General features: G+C 57.1%; 1 protein-coding gene across 1 annotated transcript in view; it reads right to left on the reverse strand.

The window, feature by feature from the left end:
• Nucleotides 1-8,182: 8,182 nt before the first annotated feature.
• The window catches only part of LOC140398941 (troponin C, slow skeletal and cardiac muscles-like), a 15,335-nt gene continuing 1,017 nt past the window's right edge, over nt 8,183-22,500 (reverse strand). Inside the window, exons 2-6 of the mRNA XM_072487932.1 lie at nt 21,210-21,240; nt 19,724-19,870; nt 18,320-18,434; nt 14,153-14,289; nt 8,183-8,380 (exon numbers count right to left, since the gene is read on the reverse strand). Coding sequence (XP_072344033.1) covers nt 8,349-8,380; nt 14,153-14,289; nt 18,320-18,434; nt 19,724-19,870; nt 21,210-21,240 — 462 coding nt within the window. The 3' untranslated portion in view covers nt 8,183-8,348. The remainder of the gene's footprint in view (nt 8,381-14,152; nt 14,290-18,319; nt 18,435-19,723; nt 19,871-21,209; nt 21,241-22,500) is intronic.

Below are 22,500 nucleotides of genomic sequence, written 5' to 3' on the forward strand. Positions count from 1 at the left end.
CATCTCCAAAATGCTTCGCGGGACCGTTAAATCAGGACAGCAGTTCACTCAGCTGCTGAAGGAGATATCAGGGACAGGGGACGAAAAGGTACCGGTCAAAGAGGTTGATTCTTAAGGCGAGTCTCAAAGGAGGAGAGAGATTGGGCAGCACGGTGGCGCAGTGGTTAGCACTGCTACCCCACGGTGCCAAGGACCCGGGTTCAATCCTGGCCCCGGGTCACCGTCCGTGTGGAGTTTAAAATAAATAAATTTAGAGTACCCAATTCATTTTCTCCAATAAAGGGGCAATTTAGCGCGGTCAGTCCACCTACCCTGCACATCTTTTGGGTTGTGGGGCGAAACCCACGCAGACACGGGGAGAATGTGCAACCTCCACACGGACTGTTACCCAGAGCCGGGATCGAACCTGGGACCTCGGCGCCGTGAGGCTGCAGTGCTAACCACTGCGCCACCGTGTGGAGTTTGCACATTCTCCCCGTCTGTCTGGTTCTCACCCCACAAAAAGATGTGCAGGGTAGGTGGATTGGCTGCTCTCAATTGCTCTTTAATTGGGGGAAAAAAAACAATTGGGGACTTAAAAAAAAGACAGAGAGAGGCGGCAGAGATTTAGGGAGGAATACCAGAGCTTGGGGCCGGCAGGTACGGATGCCTTGGTGGAGCGAGGGCAATCGAGGGATGCTCGACGGACCTGAATTGGAGGAACACCGAGATCTCGGAGGGCTGGAGGAGGTTACAGAGATAGGGAGGGTTGTAGGGGCTGGAGGAGGTTACAGAGATAGGGAGGGTTGTCGGGGCTGGAGGAGGTTACAGAGATAGGGAGGGTTGTCGGGGCTGGAGGAGGTTACAGAGATAGGGAGGGTTGTCTGGGCTGGAGGAGGTTACAGAGATAGGGAGGGTTGTAGGGGCTGGAGGAGGTTACAGAGATAGGGAGGGTTGTCGGGGCTGGAGGAGGTTACAGAGATAGGGAGGGTTGTCTGGGCTGGAGGAGGTTACAGAGATAGGGAGGGTTGTAGGGGCTGGAGGAGGTTACAGAGATAGGGAGGGTTGTCGGGGCTGGAGGAGGTTACAGAGATAGGGAGGGTTGTCGGGCTGGAGGAGGTTACAGAGATAGGGAGGGGGTTGTCGGGGCTGGAGGAGGCTACAGAGATAGGGAGGGTTGTCGGGGCTGGAGGAGGTTACAGAGATAGGGTTGTCGGGCTGGAGGAGGTTACAGAGATAGGGAGGGTTGTCGGGGCTGGAGGAGGTTACAGAGATAGGGAGGGTTGTAGGGGCTGGAGGAGGTTACAGAGATAGGGAGGGTTGTAGGGGCTGGAGGAGGTTACAGAGATAGGGAGGGTTGTAGGGGCTGGAGGAGGTTACAGAGATAGGGAGGGTTGTCGGGTTGAGGAGGTTACAGAGATAGGGGGGGTTGGAGGAGGTTACAGAGATAGGGAGGGTTGTCGGGGCTGGAGGAGGTTACAGAGATAGGGAGGGTTGTCGGGGCTGGAGGAGGTTACAGAGATAGGGAGGTTGTAGGGGCTGGAGGAGGTTACAGAGATAGGGAGGGTTGTCGGGTTGGAGGAGGTTACAGCGATAGGGAGGGTCGTAGGGGCTGGAGGAGGTTACAGAGATAGGGAGAGTTGCAGGTGCTGGAGGAGGTTACAGAGATAGGGAGGGTTGCAGGTGCTGGAGGAGGTTACAGAGATAGGGAGGGTTGCAGGGGCTGGAGGAGGTTACAGAGATAGGGAGGGTTGTAGGGGCTGGAGGAGGTTACAGAGATAGGGAGGGTTGTAGGGGCTGGAGGAGGTACAGAGATAGGAGGGTTGTCGGGGCTGGAGGAGGTTACAGAGATAGGGAGGGTTGTCGGGCTGGAGGAGGTTACAGAGATAGGGAGGGTTGTCGGGCTGGAGGAGGTTACAGAGATAGGGAGGGTTGTCGGGGCTGGAGGAGGCTACAGAGATAGGGAGGGTTGTCGGGGCTGGAGGAGGTTACAGAGATAGGGTTGTCGGGCTGGAGGAGGTTACAGAGATAGGGAGGGTTGTCGGGGCTGGAGGAGGTTACAGAGATAGGAGGGTTGTAGGGGCTGGAGGAGGTTACAGAGATAGGGAGGGTTGCAGGTGCTGGAGGAGGTTACAGAGATAGGGAGGGTTGTAGGGGCTGGAGGAGGTTACAGAGATAGGGAGGGTTGTCGGGTTGGAGGAGCTTACAGAGATAGGGAGGGTTGTAGGGACTGGAGGAGGTTACAGAGATAGGGAGGGGTGTCGGTGCTGGAGGAGGTACAGAGATAGGGAGGGTTGTAGGGACTGGAGGAGGTTACAGAGATAGGGAGGGGTGTCGGTGCTGGAGGAGGTTACAGAGATAGGGAGGGGTGTAGGGCTGGAGGAGGTTACAGAGATAGGGAGGGTTGTCGGGGCTGGAGGAGGTTACAGAGATAGGGAGGGTTGTAGGGGCTGGAGGAGGTTACAGAGATAGGGAGGGTTGTCGGGTTGGAGGAGGTTACAGCGATAGGAGGGTCGTAGGGGCTGGAGGAGGTTACAGAGATAGGGAGAGTTGCAGGTGCTGGAGGAGGTTACAGAGATAGGGAGGGTTGCAGGTGCTGGAGGAGGTTACAGAGATAGGGAGGGTTGCAGGGGCTGGAGGAGGTTACAGAGATAGGGAGGGTTGTAGGGGCTGGAGGAGGTTACAGAGATAGGGAGGGTTGTAGGGGCTGGAGGAGGTACAGAGATAGGGAGGGTTGTCGGGCTGGAGGAGGCTACAGAGATAGGGAGGGTTGTCGGGGCTGGAGGAGGTTACAGAGATAGGGTTGTCGGGCTGGAGGAGGTTACAGAGATAGGGAGGGTTGTCGGGGCTGGAGGAGGTTACAGAGATAGGGAGGGTTGTAGGGGCTGGAGGAGGTTACAGAGATAGGAGGGTTGTAGGGGCTGGAGGAGGTTACAGAGATAGGGAGGGTTGTAGGGGCTGGAGGAGGTTACAGAGATAGGGAGGGTTGTCGGGGTTGGAGGAGGTTACAGAGATAGGGGGGTTGGAGGAGGTTACAGAGATAGGAGGGTTGTCGGGGCTGGAGGAGGTTACAGAGATAGGGAGGGTTGTCGGGGCTGGAGGAGGTTACAGAGATAGGGAGGGTTGTAGGGGCTGGAGGAGGTTACAGAGATAGGGAGGGTTGTCGGGTTGGAGGAGGTTACAGCGATAGGGAGGGTCGTAGGGGCTGGAGGAGGTTACAGAGATAGGGAGAGTTGCAGGTGCTGAGGAGGTTACAGAGATAGGGAGGGTTGCAGGTGCTGGAGGAGGTTACAGAGATAGGGAGGGTTGCAGGGGCTGGAGGAGGTTACAGAGATAGGGAGGGTTGTAGGGGCTGGAGGAGGTTACAGAGATAGGGAGGGTTGTAGGGGCTGGAGGAGGTACAGAGATAGGAGGGTTGTCGGGGCTGGAGGAGGTTACAGAGATAGGGAGGGTTGTCGGGCTGGAGGAGGTTACAGAGATAGGGAGGGTTGTCGGGCTGGAGGAGGTACAGAGATAGGGAGGGTTGTCGGGGCTGGAGGAGGCTACAGAGATAGGGAGGGTTGTCGGGGCTGGAGGAGGTTACAGAGATAGGGTTGTCGGGCTGGAGGAGGTTACAGAGATAGGGAGGGTTGTCGGGGCTGGAGGAGGTTACAGAGATAGGGAGGGTTGTAGGGGCTGGAGGAGGTTACAGAGATAGGGAGGGTTGTCGGGTTGGAGGAGGTTACAGCGATAGGAGGGTCGTAGGGGCTGGAGGAGGTTACAGAGATAGGGAGAGTTGCAGGTGCTGGAGGAGGTTACAGAGATAGGGAGGGTTGCAGGTGCTGGAGGAGGTTACAGAGATAGGGAGGGTTGTAGGGGCTGGAGGAGGTTACAGAGATAGGGAGGGTTGTCGGGTTGGAGGAGCTTACAGAGATAGGGAGGGTTGTAGGGACTGGAGGAGGTTACAGAGATAGGGAGGGGTGTCGGTGCTGGAGGAGGTTACAGAGATAGGGAGGGTTGTAGGGACTGGAGGAGGTTACAGAGATAGGGAGGGGTGTCGGTGCTGGAGGAGGTTACAGAGATAGGGAGGGGTGTAGGGGCTGGAGGAGGTTACAGAGATAGGGAGGGTTGTCGGGGCTGGAGGAGGTTACAGAGATAGGGAGGGTTGTAGGGGCTGGAGGAGGTTACAGAGATAGGGAGGGTTGTCGGGTTGGAGGAGGTTACAGCGATAGGGAGGGTCGTAGGGGCTGGAGGAGGTTACAGAGATAGGGAGAGTTGCAGGTGCTGGAGGAGGTTACAGAGATAGGGAGGGTTGCAGGTGCTGGAGGAGGTTACAGAGATAGGGAGGGTTGCAGGGGCTGGAGGAGGTTACAGAGATAGGAGGGTTGTAGGGGCTGGAGGAGGTTACAGAGATAGGGAGGGTTGTAGGGGCTGGAGGAGGTACAGAGATAGGGAGGGTTGTCGGGGCTGGAGGAGGTTACAGAGATAGGGAGGGTTGTCGGGCTGGAGGAGGTTACAGAGATAGGGAGGGTTGTCGGGCTGGAGGAGGTTACAGAGATAGGGAGGGTTGTCGGGGCTGGAGGAGGCTACAGAGATAGGGAGGGTTGTCGGGGCTGGAGGAGGTTACAGAGATAGGGTTGTCGGGCTGGAGGAGGTTACAGAGATAGGGAGGGTTGTCGGGGCTGGAGGAGGTTACAGAGATAGGGAGGGTTGTAGGGGCTGGAGGAGGTTACAGAGATAGGGAGGGTTGTCGGGTTGGAGGAGGTTACAGCGATAGGGAGGGTCGTAGGGGCTGGAGGAGGTTACAGAGATAGGGAGAGTTGCAGGTGCTGGAGGAGGTTACAGAGATAGGGAGGGTTGCAGGTGCTGGAGGAGGTTACAGAGATAGGGAGGGTTGTAGGGGCTGGAGGAGGTTACAGAGATAGGGAGGGTTGTCGGGTTGGAGGAGCTTACAGAGATAGGGAGGGTTGTAGGGACTGGAGGAGGTTACAGAGATAGGGAGGGGTGTCGGTGCTGGAGGAGGTTACAGAGATAGGGAGGGTTGTAGGGACTGGAGGAGGTTACAGAGATAGGGAGGGGTGTCGGTGCTGGAGGAGGTTACAGAGATAGGGAGGGGTGTAGGGGCTGGAGGAGGTTACAGAGATAGGGAGGGTTGCAGGTGCTGGAGGAGGTTACAGAGATAGGGAGGGTTGTAGGGGCTGGAGGAGGTTACAGAGATAGGGAGGGTTGTCGGGTTGGAGGAGGTTACAGCGATAGGGAGGGTCGTAGGGGCTGGAGGAGGTTACAGAGATAGGGAGAGTTGCAGGTGCTGGAGGAGGTTACAGAGATAGGGAGGGTTGCAGGTGCTGGAGGAGGTTACAGAGATAGGGAGGGTTGTAGGGGCTGGAGGAGGTTACAGAGATAGGGAGGGTTGTCGGGTTGGAGGAGGTTACAGAGATAGGGAGGGTTGTAGGGGCTGGAGGAGGTTACAGAGATAGGGAGGGTTGTCGGGCTGGAGGAGGTTACAGAGATAGGGAGGGTTGTCGGGGCTGGAGGAGGCTACAGAGATAGGGAGGGTTGTCGGGGCTGGAGGAGGTTACAGAGATAGGGTTGTCGGGCTGGAGGAGGTTACAGAGATAGGGAGGGTTGTCGGGGCTGGAGGAGGTTACAGAGATAGGGAGGGTTGTAGGGGCTGGAGGAGGTTACAGAGATAGGGAGGGTTGTCGGGTTGGAGGAGGTTACAGCGATAGGGAGGGTCGTAGGGGCTGGAGGAGGTTACAGAGATAGGGAGAGTTGCAGGTGCTGGAGGAGGTTACAGAGATAGGGAGGGTTGCAGGTGCTGGAGGAGGTTACAGAGATAGGGAGGGTTGTAGGGGCTGGAGGAGGTTACAGAGATAGGGAGGGTTGTCGGGTTGGAGGAGCTTACAGAGATAGGGAGGGTTGTAGGGACTGGAGGAGGTTACAGAGATAGGGAGGGGTGTCGGTGCTGGAGGAGGTTACAGAGATAGGGAGGGTTGCAGGTGCTGGAGGAGGTTACAGAGATAGGGAGGGTTGTAGGGGCTGGAGGAGGTTACAGAGATAGGGAGGGGTGTCGGTGCTGGAGGAGGTTACAGAGATAGGGAGGGTTGCAGGTGCTGGAGGAGGTTACAGAGATAGGGAGGGGTGTAGGGGCTGGAGGAGATTACAGAGATAGGGAGGGTTGTCGGGTTGGAGGAACTTACAGAGATAGGGAGGGTTGTAGGGGCTGGAGGAGGTTACAGAGATAGGGAGAGTTGCAGGTGCTGGAGGAGGTTACAGAGATAGGGAGGGTTGTAGGGACTGGAGGAGGTTACAGAGATAGGGAGGGGTGTCGGTGCTGGAGGAGGTTACAGAGATAGGGAGGGTTGCAGGTGCTGGAGGAGGTTACAGAGATAGGGAGGGGTGTAGGGGCTGGAGGAGGTTACAGAGATAGGGAGGGTTGTAGGGGCTGGAGGAGGTTACAGAGATAGGGAGGGTTGTCGGGTTGGAGGAACTTACAGAGATAGGGAGGGTTGTAGGGGCTGGAGGAGGTTACAGAGATAGGGAGAGTTGCAGGTGCTGGAGGAGGTTACAGAGATAGGGAGGGTTGTAGGGGCTGGAGGAGGTTACAGAGATAGGGAGGGTTGTAGGGACTGGAGGAGGTTACAGAGATAGGGTTGTAGGGGCTGGAGGAGGTTACAGAGATAGTGTTGTAGGGGCTGGAGGAGGTTACAGAGATAGGGAGGGTTGTCGGGTTGGAGGAACTTACAGAGATAGGGAGGGTTGTAGGGACTGGAGGAGGTTACAGAGATAGGGTTGTAGGGGCTGGAGGAGGTTACAGAGATAGGGTTGTAGGGGCTGGAGGAGGTTACAGAGATAGGGAGGGTTGTCGGGTTGGAGGAACTTACAGAGATAGGGAGGGTTGTAGGGGCTGGAGGAGGTTACAGAGATAGGGAGAGTTGCAGGTGCTGGAGGAGGTTACAGAGATAGGGAGGGTTGTAGGGGCTGGAGGAGGTTACAGAGATAGGGAGGGTTGTAGGGACTGGAGGAGGTTACAGAGATAGGGTTGTAGGGGCTGGAGGAGGTTACAGAGATAGGGTTGTAGGGGCTGGAGGAGGTTACAGAGATAGGGAGGGTTGTAGGGGCTGGAGGAGGTTACAGAGATAGGGAGGGTTGTAGGGGCTGGAGGAGGTTACAGAGTTGGGGATGGGGTTACAGGAATGTGGAGGGTTGTAGGGGATGGGAAGTTGTTGGGGATGGGGGATGAGACCATGAAGGAATTTATAATATGAGCATAATGGAGTATGGATTTAACAGACCACATGTCAAATTCAGTTGTGAACATCATGGGGGTTACCATTGACCAGAAATTGAACTAAACCCAGCCGTATAAACACTGACTACTGGAGCAGAGGCTGGGAAACCTGCGGAAAATAACTCGCCTGTTCACTCCCCTTTACTCTGTATCTAACCCCGTGCTGTACCTGTCCTGGGAGTGTTTGATGGGGACAGTATAGAGGGAGCTTTACTCTGTATCTAACCCTGTGCTGTACCTGTCCTGGGAGTGTTTGATGGGGACAGTGTAGAGGGAACTTTACTCTGTATCTAACCCCGTGCTGTACCAGTCCTGGGTGTGTTTGATGGGGACAGTGTAGAGGGAGCTTTACTCTGTATCTAACTCCGTGCTGTCCCTGTCCTGGGAGTGTTTGATGGGGACAGTGTAGAGGGAGCTTTACTCTGTATCTAACCCCGTGCTGTACGTGTCCTGGGAGTGTTTGATGGGGACAGTATAGAGGGAGCTTTACTCTGTATCTAACTCCGTGCTGTCCCTGTCCTGGGAGTGTTTGATGGGGACAGTGTAGAGGGAGCTTTGCTCTGTATCTAACCCCGTGCTGTACCTGTCCTGGGAGTGTTTGATGGGGACAGTGTAGAGGGAGCTTTACTCTGTATCTAACCCCGTGCTGTACCTGTCCTGGGAGTGTTTGATGGGGACAGTATAGAGGGAGCTTTACTCTGTATCTAACCCCGTGCTGTCCCTGTCCTGGGAGTGTTTGATGGGGACAGTGTAGAGGGAGCTTTACTCTGTATCTAACCCCATGCTGTACCTGTCCTGGGAGTGATGGGGGCAGTGTAGAGAGGGAGATTTGCTCTGCAATGGCAGTCTATGTTGGTGTGTGTGAAGGTGGTTTGCAGTGTCACTGTTACGGAAGGGAACTGAGACACCCATGATATACTGAAAGAGATCTGCTCAGATTATGCAGAATATTTTATTGAATGATGTTTGGAATTTGCGTCCGAGAGCGCCATTGCTGACCGAGAACGCGAGAGCTGCGAAGGGGAGCTGGACGGAAGATTGCTGACGGTTCCATCGGTCGATTGGCAGTCTAAGTAACACTGTCTCTGAACACAAGGATTTATTCCACACCCTTCATAAATTCCAGGAATTCTGGAAGAGAGAAGCAGCCATGAATTAGAGTCTCACTCGGAATTCCCTCACCCTCACCGTCCTCAAACCCTCACTCTCCTCAAACACTCACTCTCCTCAAACACTCACTCTCCTCAAACCCTCACCAATCCCTCACCCTCGCCAAACCCTCACTCTCCTCAAACCCTCACCCTCCTCAAACACTCACTCTCCTCAAACCCTCACCAATCCCTCACCGTCCTCAAACCCTCACTCTCCTCAAACACTCACTCCCCTCAAACCCTCGCCAATCCCTCACCCTCTCCTCAATCCCTCACCCTCACCAATCCCTCACCCTCACCAATCCCTCACCCTCACCGTCCTCAATCCCTCGCCAAACCCTCACTCTCCTCAAACACTCACTCTCCTCAAACCCTCACCAGTCCCTCACCCTCGCCAAACCCTCACTCTCCTCAAACCCTCACCCTCCTCAAACCCTCACCCTCGCAAAACCCTCGCCAATCCCTCACCCTCCTCAAACCGTCACTCTCAAACCCTCACCAATCCCTCACCCTCGCAAAACCCTCACCCTCACCAATCCCTCACCCTCACCAATCCCTCACCGTCCTCAATCCCTCACTCTCCTCAAACACTCACTCTCCTCAAACCCTCGCCAATCCCTCACCCTCGCCAAACCCTCACTCTCCTCAATCCCTCACCCTCGCCAAACCCTCTCCCTCGCCCTCCTCAAACCATCACCAATCCCTCACCCTCACCAATCCCTCACCCTCACCGTCCTCAAACCCTCGCCAAACCCTCACTCTCCTCAAACACTCACCCTCCTCAAACCCTCACCTTCGCAAAACCCTCGCCAATCCCTCACCGTCCTCAAACCCTCACTCTCCTCAAACACTCACTCTCCTCAAACCCTCACTCTCCTCAAACACTCACTCTCCTCAAACACTCACTCTCCTCAAACCCTCACCAATCCCTCACCCTCGCCAAACCCTCACTCTCCTCAAACCCTCACCCTCCTCAAACCCTCACTCTCCTCAAACCCACACCAATCCCTCACCCTCGCAAAACCCTCACCCTCACCAATCCCTCACCCTCACCAATCCCTCACCGTCCTCAAACCCTCACTCTCCTCAAACCCTCACTCTCCTCAAACCCTCGCCAATCCCTCACCCTCGCCAAACCCTCACTCTCCTCAATCCCTCACCCTCGCCAAACCCTCTCCCTCGCCCTCCTCAAACCCTCGCCAAACCCTCACTCTCCTCAATCCCTCACCCTCGCCAAACCCTCTCCCTCGCCCTCCTCAAACCCTCACCAATCCCTCACCCTCACCAATCCCTCACCCTCACCGTCCTCAAGCCCTCGCCAAACCCTCACTCTCCTCAAACACTCACTCTCCTCAAACCCTTGCCAATCCCTCACCCTCGCCAAACCCTCACTCTCCTCAAACCCTCACCCTCCTCAAACCCTCACCAATCCCTCACCCTCACCAATCCCTCACCCTCACCGTCCTCAAGCCCTCGCCAAACCCTCACTCTCCTCAAACACTCACTCTCCTCAAACCCTTGCCAATCCCTCACCCTCGCCAAACCCTCACCCTCGCCAATCCCTCACCCTCACCGTCCTCAATCCCTCGCCAAACCCTCACTCTCCTCAAACACTCACTCTCCTCAATCCCTCACCCTCGCCAAACCCTCACTCTCCCCAATCCCTCACTCTCCTCAAACCCTCACCCTCGCCAATCCCTCGCCCTCCTCAAACCCTCGCCAATCCCTCACCCTCGCCAATCCCTCACCCTCGCCAATCCCTCACCCTCGCCAATCCCTCACCCTCGCCAATCCCTCACCCTCGCCAATCCCTCACCCTCCTCAAACCCTCACCCTCGCCAAACCATCACCCTCACCAAACCCTCACCCTCACCAAACCCTCACCCTCGCCAATCCCTCACCCTCACCAATCCCTCACCCTCACCAATCCCTCACCCTCGTCAATCCCTCACCCTCGTCAAACCCTCACCCTCAAACCCTCACCAATCCCTCACTCTCGCTAAACCCTCACCGTCGCCAAACCCTCACCCTCGCCAAATCGTCACCCTCACCAAACCGTCACCCTCGCCAAAACCCTCACCCTCGCCAAACCCTCACCGTCCTCAAACCCTCACCGTCCTCAAACCCTCACCCTCGCCAAACCCTCACCCTCGTCAAACCCTCACCCTCACCAATCCCTCACTCTTGCCAAACCCTCACTCTCCTCAAACCCTCACTCTCGCCAAACCCTCACCCTCACTCTCGCCAAACCCTCACCCTCGCCAAACTCTCACCCTCACTCTCGCCAAACCCTCACCCTCACCCACCTCAAACCCTCACCCTCACCAATCCCTCACTCTCGCCAAATCCTCACTTTCCTCAAACCCTCACTCTCGCCAAACCCTCACCCTCGCCAAACCCTCACCCTCGCCAAACCCTCACCCTCACCAATCCCTCACTCTCGCCAAACCCTCACTCTCCTCAAACCCTCACTCTCGCCAAACCCTCACCCTCGCCAAACCCTCACCCTCGCCAAACTCTCACCCTCACTCTCGCCAAACCCTCACCCTCACCCACCTCAAACCCTCACCCTCACCAATCCCTCACTCTCGCCAAACCCTCACTCTCCTCAAACCCTCACCCTCGCCAATCCCTCACTCTCGCCAAACCCTCACCCTCGCCAAACCCTCACCCTCGCCAATCCCTCAATCTCGCCAAACCCTCACCCTCGCCAAACCCTCACTCTCGCCAAACCCTCACCCTCACTCTCGCCAAACCCCCACCCTCGCCAAACTCTCACCCTCACCAATCCCTCACTCGCGCCAAACCCTCACCCTCACTCTCGCCAAACCCCCACCCTCGCCAAACTCTCACCCTCACCAATCCCTCACTCGCGCCAAACCCTCAGCCTCGCCAAACCCTCACCCTCCTCAAACCCTCACCCTCGCCAATCCCTCACCCTCGCCAATCCCTCACCCTCGCCAATCCCTCACCCTCGCCAATCCCTCACCCTCGCCAATCCCTCACCCTCGCCAATCCCTCACCCTCCTCAAACCCTCACCCTCGCCAAACCATCACCCTCACCAAACCCTCACCCTCACCAAACCCTCACCCTCGCCAATCCCTCACCCTCACCAATCCCTCACCCTCACCAATCCCTCACCCTCGTCAATCCCTCACCCTCGTCAAACCCTCACCCTCAAACCCTCACCAATCCCTCACTCTCGCTAAACCCTCACCGTCGCCAAACCCTCACCCTCGCCAAATCGTCACCCTCACCAAACCGTCACCCTCGCCAAAACCCTCACCCTCGCCAAACCCTCACCGTCCTCAAACCCTCACCGTCCTCAAACCCTCACCCTCGCCAAACCCTCACCCTCGTCAAACCCTCACCCTCACCAATCCCTCACTCTTGCCAAACCCTCACTCTCCTCAAACCCTCACTCTCGCCAAACCCTCACCCTCACTCTCGCCAAACCCTCACCCTCGCCAAACTCTCACCCTCACTCTCGCCAAACCCTCACCCTCACCCACCTCAAACCCTCACCCTCACCAATCCCTCACTCTCGCCAAATCCTCACTTTCCTCAAACCCTCACTCTCGCCAAACCCTCACCCTCGCCAAACCCTCACCCTCGCCAAACCCTCACCCTCACCAATCCCTCACTCTCGCCAAACCCTCACTCTCCTCAAACCCTCACTCTCGCCAAACCCTCACCCTCGCCAAACCCTCACCCTCGCCAAACTCTCACCCTCACTCTCGCCAAACCCTCACCCTCACCCACCTCAAACCCTCACCCTCACCAATCCCTCACTCTCGCCAAACCCTCACCCTCGCCAAACCCTCACTCTCGCCAAACCCTCACCCTCACTCTCGCCAAACCCCCACCCTCGCCAAACTCTCACCCTCACCAATCCCTCACTCGCGCCAAACCCTCACCCTCACCCTCGCCAAACTCTCACCCTCACTCTCGCCAAACCCTCACCCTCACCCACCTCAAACCCTCACCCTCACCAATCCCTCACTCTCGCCAAACCCTCACTCTACTCAAACCCTCACCCTCGCCAATCCCTCACTCTCGCCAAACCCTCACCCTCGCCAAACCCTCACCCTCGCCAATCCCTCACTCTCGCCAAACCCTCACCCTCGCCAAACCCTCACTCTCGCCAAACCCTCACCCTCACTCTCGCCAAACCCCCACCCTCGCCAAACTCTCACCCTCACCAATCCCTCACTCGCGCCAAACCCTCACCCTCACTCTCGCCAAACCCCCACCCTCGCCAAACTCTCACCCTCACCAATCCCTCACTCGCGCCAAACCCTCAGCCTCGCCAAACCCTCACCCTCCTCAAACCCTCACCCTCGCCAAACCCTCACCCTCCTCAAACCCCCACCCTCCTCAAACCCTCACCCTCGCCAAACCCTCACCCTCGCCAAACCCTCACCCTCACTCTCGCCAAACCCCCACCCTCGCCAAACTCTCACCCTCACCAATCCCTCACTCTCGCCAAACCCTCAGCCTCGCCAAACCCTCACCCTCCTCAAATCCTCACCCTCGTCAAACCCTCACCCTCCTCAAACCCCCACCCTCCTCAAAACCTCACCCTCGCCAAACCCTCACCCTCGCCAAACCCTCAACCTCCTCAAAACACTCACCCGCCTCAATCCCTCTCCCTCACCCTCCTCAAATCCTCACTCTCCTCTCACCCTCACCAATCCCTCACTCTCGCCAAACCCTCACCCTCACTCTCGCCAAACCCCCACCCTCGCCAAACTCTCACCCTCACCAATCCCTCACTCTCGCCAAACCTTCACCCTCGCCAAACCCTCACCCTCCTCAAACCCTCACCCTCGCCAAACCCTCACCCTCCTCAAACCCCCACCCTCCTCAAACCCTCACCCTCCACTCACCCGCGCCAAACCCTCATCCTCCTCAAACCCTCACCCTCCTCAAAACCCTCACCCTCCTCAATCCCTCTCCCTCACCCTCCTCAAACCCTCACTCTCCTCACCCTCACCAAACCCTCGCCAAACCCTCACCCTCGCCAAACCCTCACCCCCTCCTCAAACCCTCACCCTCGCCAAACCCTGTCTCCTCCTCACCCTCACCAAACCCTCACCCTCGTCAAACCCTCACCCTCGCCAAACCCTCACTGTCCTCAAACCCTCACCCTCGCTAAACCTTCACCCTCGCTAAACCCTCACCCTCGCTAAACCCTCACCCTCCTCAAACCCTCACCCTCCTCAAACCCTCGCCCTCACCAAACCCTCGCCCTCCTCAAACCCTCATCTTCCTCAAACCCTCACCCTCCTCAAACCCTCACCCTCCTCAAACCCTCTCTCCTCAAAGCCTCCACCCCCTCAAACATTCCAGTCCCCTCAAACCCTCGCTCTCCTCAAACCCTCACCCTCCTCAAACCCTTTTGAATCACGCACAAGATTCAACAGCCTCGTCGTGACACCAAGTCGGGTGTGAGAAGGGCGGTAAATCCTGCCCTCTCTCTGTCCCTCTCTCTCTCTGTCCCTCTCTTTCTCTCTCTCTGCCCCTCTCTCTGCCTCCCTCTTTCTCGCTGGGTCGGAGGCCTGGAGCTCCCTCCCTAACAGCACTGTGGGTGTACCTACGCCACACGGGGGGGCTGCAGCGGGTTCAAGATGGCGGCTCACCCACCCCCTTCTCGAGGGGCAATTAGGGATGGGCAAAAAATGAGGAGGGCCCCTTGTTCTCGCCGACCCCGCTTCCAGTTCCCCCTCCCGCACTCGCCCGGTCGCTCACCGTCGTAATCGATCTTCCCATCATTGTTCTTGTCCCCGTCTCTCATCAGCTCCTCAATATCGTCCTCGGTGATGCATTCGCCCGTGGCCTCCAGCATCCCCTTCAGCTCCTCCAGATCAATGTACCCGTCAGTGTTCCTGGTCGAATGGAGAAAGCTCTGTGATTGGGCAGAGCGGTGATGCCACCCCAGGTTGATCAGCCTTTCAACGGCCCCGCCCATCAATCCCGACTCGGCCAATCTGTTTTTTTAAATTTGGAGTCCCCAATTTATTTTTTCCAATTAAGGGGCAATTTAGCCGCGGCCAATCCGCCTCGCCTGCACAACTTTGGGTTGTGGGGGTGAAACCCACCCAGACACGGGGAGAATGCGCAAACTCCACACGGACAGTGACCCGGGGTTAGGATCGAACCCGGGTCCTCGGCGCCGTGGGGCAGCAGCGCTAACCACTGCCCCGCCGTGCTGCCCACCGACTCAGCCAATCAGACCCCAGAGCCGAAATGGAGGCGGCCGAAAGCTCAGTGAGAATGGTTGGGTTTTAAGGAGCTTCTTAAAGGAGAGACAGAGAGAGACAGACAGACAGAGAGAGACACACGCAGAGAGACAGACACACACACAGATAAAGAGAGAGAGAGGCAGTCGGACAGACAGAGAGGGAGAGAGAGAGATACAGAGAGGGAGAGAGACACACACGGAGAGACAGACACACACACAGATAACGAGAGAGAGAGGCAGACAGACAGAGAGAGAGGCAGACAGACAGAGAGAAAGAGAGACACACAGATAAAGAGAGAGAGAGGCAGACAGACAGACAGACAGAGAGAAAGAGAGACACACAGATAAAGAGAGAGAGAGGCAGACAGACAGACAGAGAGAGAGAGAGACGCACACACAGAGAGACAGACAGACACACAGATAAAGAGAGAGAGGCAGACAGAGAGAGAGAGAGACACACAGAGAGACAGACAGACACACAGATAAAGAGAGAGAGTCAGGCAGAGAGAGAGACACACACAGAGAGACAGACACACACACAGATAAAGAGAGAGAGAGGCAGACAGACAGAGAGAGAGGCAGACAGACAGAGAGAAAGAGAGACACACAGATAAAGAGAGAGAGAGGCAGACAGACAGAGAGAAAGAGAGACACATAGATAAAGAGAGAGAGAGGCAGACAGACAGACAGAGAGAGAGAGAGACACACACACACACAGACAGACAGACAGATAAAGAGAGAGAGGCAGACAGAGAGAGAGAGAGACACACAGAGAGACAGACACACAGATAAAGAGAGAGAGGCAGACAGAGAGAGAGAGACACACACACAGAGAGACAGACAGACACACAGATAAAGAGAGAGAGGCAGACAGAGAGAGAGAGAGACACACAGAGAGACAGACACACAGATAAAGAGAGAGAGGCAGACAGAGAGAGAGAGAGACACACACAGAGAGACAGACAGACACACAGATAAAGAGAGAGAGAGGCAGACAGACAGACAGAGAGAGAGAGCGACAGACAGACAGACAGAGAGTGGGAGACAGATACAGAGAGAGACCGAAAGACAGAGTGTGAAACAGATACTGAGAGACAGACAGACAGAGTGTGAGACAGACAGAGACAGATACAGAGAGAGAGAGAGAGAGACAGACAGAGAGAGAGAGACACACACACACACAGACTGACAGACACACACAGATAAAGAGAGAGAGGCAGACAGACAGACAGAGAGAGAGAGAGACAGACAGACAGACAGAGAGTGGGAGACAGATACAGAGACAAAAACACAGACAGAGTGTGAAACAGATACTGAGAGAGAGAGACAGACAGACAGAGAGAGAGAGACACACACACAGAGACTGACAGACACACACAGATAAAGAGAGAGAGAGGCAGACAGACAGACAGAGAGAGAGAGAGAGAGAGACAGACAGACAGAGAGTGGGAGACAGATACAGAGACAAACACACAGACAGAGTGTGAGACACACAGATACAGAGAGAGAGACAGACAGATAGAGAGAGAGAGACAGATACAGAGAGAGACCGAAAGACAGAGTGTGAAACAGATACTGAGAGACAGACAGACAGAGTGTGAGACAGACAGAGACAGATACAGAGAGAGAGAGACAGACAGAGAGACGGAGAGTGTGAGACAGAGAGAGACAGACAGATAGAGAGTGAGAGAGAAAGAGACAGACAGACAGATAGACGGACAGAGTGTGAGACAGAGAGAGAGAGAGAGACAGAGACAGAGAGAGAGAGACAGACAGAGAGACGGAGAGTGTGAGACAGAGAGAGACAGACAGATAGAGAGTGAGAGAGAAAGAGACAGACAGACAGATAGACGGACAGAGTGTGAGACAGAGAGAGAGAGAGAGACAGACAAACAGGCATAGAGGGCGAAATTCTCCCGAAACGGCACGATGTCCGCCGACTGGCGTCCAAAACGGCATTGCGCCGCCCCAAAGGTGCGGAATGTTGAGGGCCGAGCCCCAACATTGAGGGGCTAGGCCGACGCCGGAGGGATTTCCGCCCCGCCAGCTGGCGCGGAAATTACATCCCCGGGCGGCGCATGCGCAGTGGGGGGGGGGTCTGTTCCGCCTCCGCCATGGTGGAGACCGTGGCGAAGGCGGAAGGGAAAGAGTGCCCCCACGGCACAGGCCCGCCCACGGATCGGTGGGCCCCGATCGCGGGCCAGGCCACCGTGGGGGCACCCCCCCAGGGCCAGATCGCCCCACGCCCCCCCCCCCCCCAGGACCCGGAGCCCGCCCGCGCCGCCTTGTCCCGCTGGTAAGAGAGGTGGTTTAATCCACGCCGGCGGGACAGGCAATTTATCGGCGGGACTTCGGCCCATCCGGGCCGGAGAATCCAGCGGGGGGGGGCCCGCCAACCGGCACGGCCCGATTCCCGCCCCCGCCGAATATCCGGTGCCGGAGACTTCGGCAACCGGCGGGGGCGGGATTCACGGCAGCCCCCGGCGATTCTCCAACCCGCTGGGGGTCGGAGAATCTCGCCCAGAGAGTCAGACAGACAGATAGCAAAAGAGTGAGAGAGGGAGAGACTGGCGGGGGTTACAGAGATAGGGAGGGTTGTAGGGGCTGGAGGAGGTTACAGAGATAGGGAGGGTCGTAGGGGCTGGAGGAGGTTACAGAGATAGGGAGGGTTGTAGGGGCTGGAGGAGGTTACAGTGATAGGGAGGGTTGTAGGGGCTGGAGGAGGATACAGGGATAGGGAGGGTTGTCGGGGCTGGAGGAGGTTACAGAGATAGGGAGGGTTGTAGGGGCTGGAGGAGGTTACAGAGATAGGGAGGGTCGTAGGGGCTGGAGGAGGTTACAGAGATAGGGAGGGTTGTAGGGGCTGGAGGAGGTTACAGAGATAGGGAGGGTTGTAGGGGCTGGAGGAGGTTACGGAGATAGGGAGGGTTGTAGGGGCTGGAGGAGGTTACAGAGATAGGGAGGGTTGTAGGGGCTGGAGGAGGTTACAGAGATAGGGAGGGTTGTAGGGGCTGGAGGAGGTTACAGAGATAGGGAGGGTTGTAGGGGCTGGAGGAGGTTACAGAGATAGGGATGGTTGTAGGGGCTGGAGAGGGTTACAGAGATAGGGAGGGTTGTAGGGGCTGGAGGAGGTTACAGAGATAGGGAGGGTTGTAGGGGCTGGAGGAGGTTACAGAGATAGGGAGGGTTGTAGAGGCTGGAGGAGGTTACAGAGATAGGGAGGGTTGTAGGGGCTGGAGGAGGTTACAGAGATAGGGAGGGTTGTAGGGGCTGGAGGAGGTTACAGAGATAGGGAGGGTTGTAGGGGCTGGAGGAGGTTACAGAGATAGGGAGGAGTGTGGGAGCTGGAGGAGGTTACAGAGATAGGGAGTGATTGAACGGGAACTAGAGGGTGTTGGAGTGGAGGTGTTAATGGTTGGGGAGTCCGTGTGGAGCAGCGAGAGTGGGTGAGCAGGGTAGGCGACGGATGAACAGAACCTGGCGCGGTGCCCATCCGGAGCTCCAGGTTCCCTCGGCGAAGCTGGGATTGGAGCTGTTCAACCTTCCGGAAATGGGAGAGGGGAAACTTGTCCCGTTCACCAAAGGTGGATGTGGCCAAGGGGAAAGGGAAGCTTCCGGCACAGGCCGGGAGTGGGACTCCGGAGCCCTGAAGGCGCGAACAATCCAGAACCTACTTGTCGAACATGCGGAAAAGTTCGGCTAACTCCTCCTCGGATTTCCCTTTGCTCTCATCCTTGGTGCACATGACCATCATCACCAGGAACTCATCAAAGTCGACAGTGCCGCTGCCTGAGGAGTGCGAAGGGGAGAAACATTCAACCGTTTAAGGATCTGAGAGCAGTCAAAGGCCACCTGTTAATTGTGGGTCTATTCCCAAGGCTATCACCAAAGGCCTCTTACCCTTGGCTGCCACACTGAGCTTATTCCCCACAGTAACCAGGCGAGGGCCCCAGGACCCTCGTTTCCCAATTAAGGGCCTAGTCCCCGTGGTTCCCATCTGAGATCCCCGGTCCACTGGATCACCAGGCCCGGTGCCCATGGTAGCCAGGCGAGGCCCCATTCCCCTGGATTACCAGGCGAGTGCCCAGTGTAAGCAGGCGAGGCCCCGTTCCCCTGGGTTACCAGGCGACGGCCCAGTGCCCAGTGTAAGCAGGTGAGGCCCATTTCCCTGGATTACCAGGCGAGTGCCCAGTGTAAGCAGGCGAGGCCCTGTTCCCCTGGGTTACCAGGAGAGGCCCCGTTCCCCTGGGTTACCAGGCGAGGGCCCAGTGCCCAGGGTGAGCAGGCAAGGCCCCGTTCCCCTGGGTTACCAGGCGAGGCCCCGTTCCCCTGGGTTACCAGGTGAGGGCCCAGTGCCTAGGGTAAGCAGGTGAGGCCCCGTTCCCCTGGGTTACCAGGCGAGGCCCCGTTCCCCTGGGTTACCAGACGAGGTCCCAATGCCCATGGTAACCAGGCGAGGCTCTCCGTTCCCCTGGGTCACCAAGCGAGGGCCCGGTCCCCACAGTAACCAGTCGAGGCTCCGTTCCCCTGGGTTACCAGGTGAGGGCCCGGTCCCCACGGTAACCAGTCGAGGCTCCATTCCCCTGGGTCACCAAGCGAGGGCCCAGTCCCCTGGGGTATCATAGAATTTGCAGTGCCGGAGGAGGCCATTCGGCCCATTGAGTCTGCACCGGCCCTTGGAAAGAGCCCCCTGCCCAAGCCCACACCTCCACCCTATCCCCGTAACCTAACCTAACCTTTTGGTATACTAAGGGGCAAGTTAGCAAGGCCAATCCACCTAACCTGCACATCTTTGGACTGTGGGAGGAAACCGGAGCACCCGGAGGAAACCCACGCACACACGGGGAGGATGTGCAGACTCCGCACAGACAGTGACCCAGAGCCGGGATCGAACCTGGGACCCGGGAGTTGAGAAGCAACTGTGCTAACCACTATGCTACCTGCGGGACTCAGGAAAGATTTTCCCAGCCTCTTCAACCCATTAATGTTGTAATACATGAACATCTATCATAATCTTCTGGTATCGGTCCAGCCTTTACATTGAAACTTGATGCCAGACACAATCGCTGGACACTCACCGTCCTCATCGACCTCATCAATCATCTCCTGCAGTTCCTCGGGCGTGGGGGTCTGCCCCACCATTCGCAACACCTTCCCCAGCTCCTTGGTGCTGATACAACCATCGGCGGCATCCTGCACAAAGATATCGAAAGCAGCCCGGAATTCTGAAAAATAGAAAGAGTAAAGCTCCCTCTACACTGTCCCCATCAAACACGCCCAGGGCAGGTACAGCACGGGGTTAGATACAGAATAAAGCTCCCTCTACACAGTCCCCATCAAACACTCCCAGGACAGGTACAGAACGGGGTTAGATACAGAGTAAAGCTCCCCCTACACTGTCCCCATCAAACACTCCCAGGACAGGTACAGCACGGGGTTAGATACAGAGTAAAGCTCCCTCTACACTGTCTCCATCAAACATTCCCAGGACAGGTACAGCACGGGGTTAGATACAGAGTAAAGCTCCCTCTACACTGTCCCCATCAAACACTCCCAGGACACGTACAGCACGGGGTTAGATACAGAGTAAAGCTCCCTCTACACTGTCCCCATCAAACACTCCCAGGACAGGTACAGGACGGAGTTAGATACAGAGTAAAGCTCCCTCTACACTGTCCCCATCAAACACTCCCAGGACAGGTACAGCACGGGGTTAGATACAGAGTAAAGCTCCCTCTGCACTGTCCCCATCAAACACTCCCAGCACAGGTACAGCACGGGTTAGATACAGAGTAAAGCTCCCTCTACACTGTCCCCATCAAACACTCCAGGACAGGTACAGCACGGGGTTGATGCACTAAGCGTCAAGAACCACAAAGACATGTGAGACTTTAACTCAGGCTTTAATATACTACAAGGGAGGCTTACCCGACACAGACGACCCCAGACAGATTGGGGCCGGTCCCAGAAGAGGGTTCTTATACGTAACTCCCGGAGGAGTGGGTAAGGCGGAGCTCTCCGTGGCCAGGTCGGGTTACCTACCAGTGACCGAACCTCTACAGAGCTACAGCACAATACACAGTATTACAGGGCCACGTTACACACAACTATTATATACTATGTACAATGGTAGGGAAGTACAGTGGTGTATCACCACAGGTGTTAGATACAGAGTAAAGCTCCCTCTACACTCTCCCCATCAAACACTCCCTGGATAGGTACAGCACGGGGTTAGATACAGAGTAAAGCTCCCTCTACACTGTCCCTATCAAACACTCCCAGAACAGGTACAGCACGGGGTTAGATACAGAGTAAAGTACCCTCTACACTGTCCCCATCAAACACTCCCAGGACAGGTACAGCACGGGGTTAGATACAGAGTAAAGCTCCCTCTACACTGTCGCCATCAAATACTCCCAGGCCAGGTACAGCACGGGGATAGATACAGAGTAAAACTCTTTCCATACTGTGACCCCAGGTACGGCCTAACCGGGCCCTCAAAGCCTCTGAACTAAAAATTTGAGTCCTGAAAGAGATGAGGCAATAGATTGCTGTTATACTGACCGTTTTTCTGCTCGTCCGTCAGCTGCTCAACCTAGATGGACAGGAAGGCAGATGGAGAGAGAGGGAAAGATAGAGAACAGGTTAAAAGATAGGTTCGTGCTCAGGGAGCGCCGCACTGTCGGAGCGTCAGTGCTGAGGGGGCGCCGCACTGTCGGAACGTCAGTGCTGAGGGGGCGCCGCACTGTCGGAACGTCAGTGCTGAGGGGGCGACGCACTGTCGGAACGTCAGTGCTGAGGGTGCGCCGCACTGTCGGAGGGTCAGTGCTGAGGGAGCGCCGCACTGTCGGAGCGTCAGTGCTGAGGGAGCGCCGCACTGTCAGAGGGTCAGTGCTCAGGGAGCGCCGCACTGTCGGACGATCAGTGCTGAGGGAGCACCACACTGTCGGAGGGTCAGTGCTGAGGGAGCGCCGCACTGTCGGTGGGCCAGTGCTGAGGGAGCGCCGCACTGTCGGACGGTCAGTACTGAGGGAGCGCCGCACTGTCGGAGGGTCAGTGCCGAGGGAGCGCCGCACTGTCGGAGGGTCAGTGCTGAGGGAGCGCCGCACTGTTGGAGGCTGAGTACTGAGGGAGCGCCGCACTGTCGGAGGGTCAGTGCTGAGGGAGTGTCGCAGTGTTGGAGGGTCAGTGCAGAGGGAGCACCGGACTGTCAGAGGGTCAGTGCTGAGGGAGCGCCGCACTGTCGGAGGGTCAGTGCAGAGGGAGCACCGGACTGTCAGAGGGTCAGTGCTGAGGGAGCGCCGCACTGGGGGAGGGTCAGTGCTGAGGGAGCGCCGCACTGGGGGAGGGTCAGTGCTGAGGGAGCACCGCACTGTCGGAGGGTCAGTGCAGAGGGAGCGCCGCACTGTCGGAGGGTGAGTGCTGAAGGAGCGCTGCACTGTCGGAGGGTCAGTGCTGAGGGAGTGTCGCAGTGTTGGAGGGTCAGTGCAGAGGGAGCACCGCACTGTCAGAGGGTCAGTGCTGAGGGAGTGTCGCAGTGTTGGAGGGTCAGTGCTGAGGGAGCGCCGCACTGTCGGAGGGTCAGTGCTGAGGGAGCACCGCACTGTCGGAGGGTCAGTGCTGAGGGAGCGCCGCACTGTCGGAGGGTCAGTGCTGAGGGAGCGCCGCACTGTCGGAGGGTCAGTGCAGAGGGAGCACCGGACTGTCAGAGGATCAGTGCTGAGGGAGCGCCGCACTGTCGGAGGGTCAGTGCAGAGGGAGCGCCGCACTGTCGGAGGGTGAGTGCTGAAGGAGCGCTGCACTGTCGGAGGGTCAGTGCTGAGGGAGTGTCGCAGTGTTGGAGGGTCAGTGCTGA

Source organism: Scyliorhinus torazame, chromosome 22 (assembly GCF_047496885.1).
Source record: "Scyliorhinus torazame isolate Kashiwa2021f chromosome 22, sScyTor2.1, whole genome shotgun sequence".
Taxonomy (NCBI): Eukaryota; Metazoa; Chordata; class Chondrichthyes; order Carcharhiniformes; family Scyliorhinidae; genus Scyliorhinus; species Scyliorhinus torazame.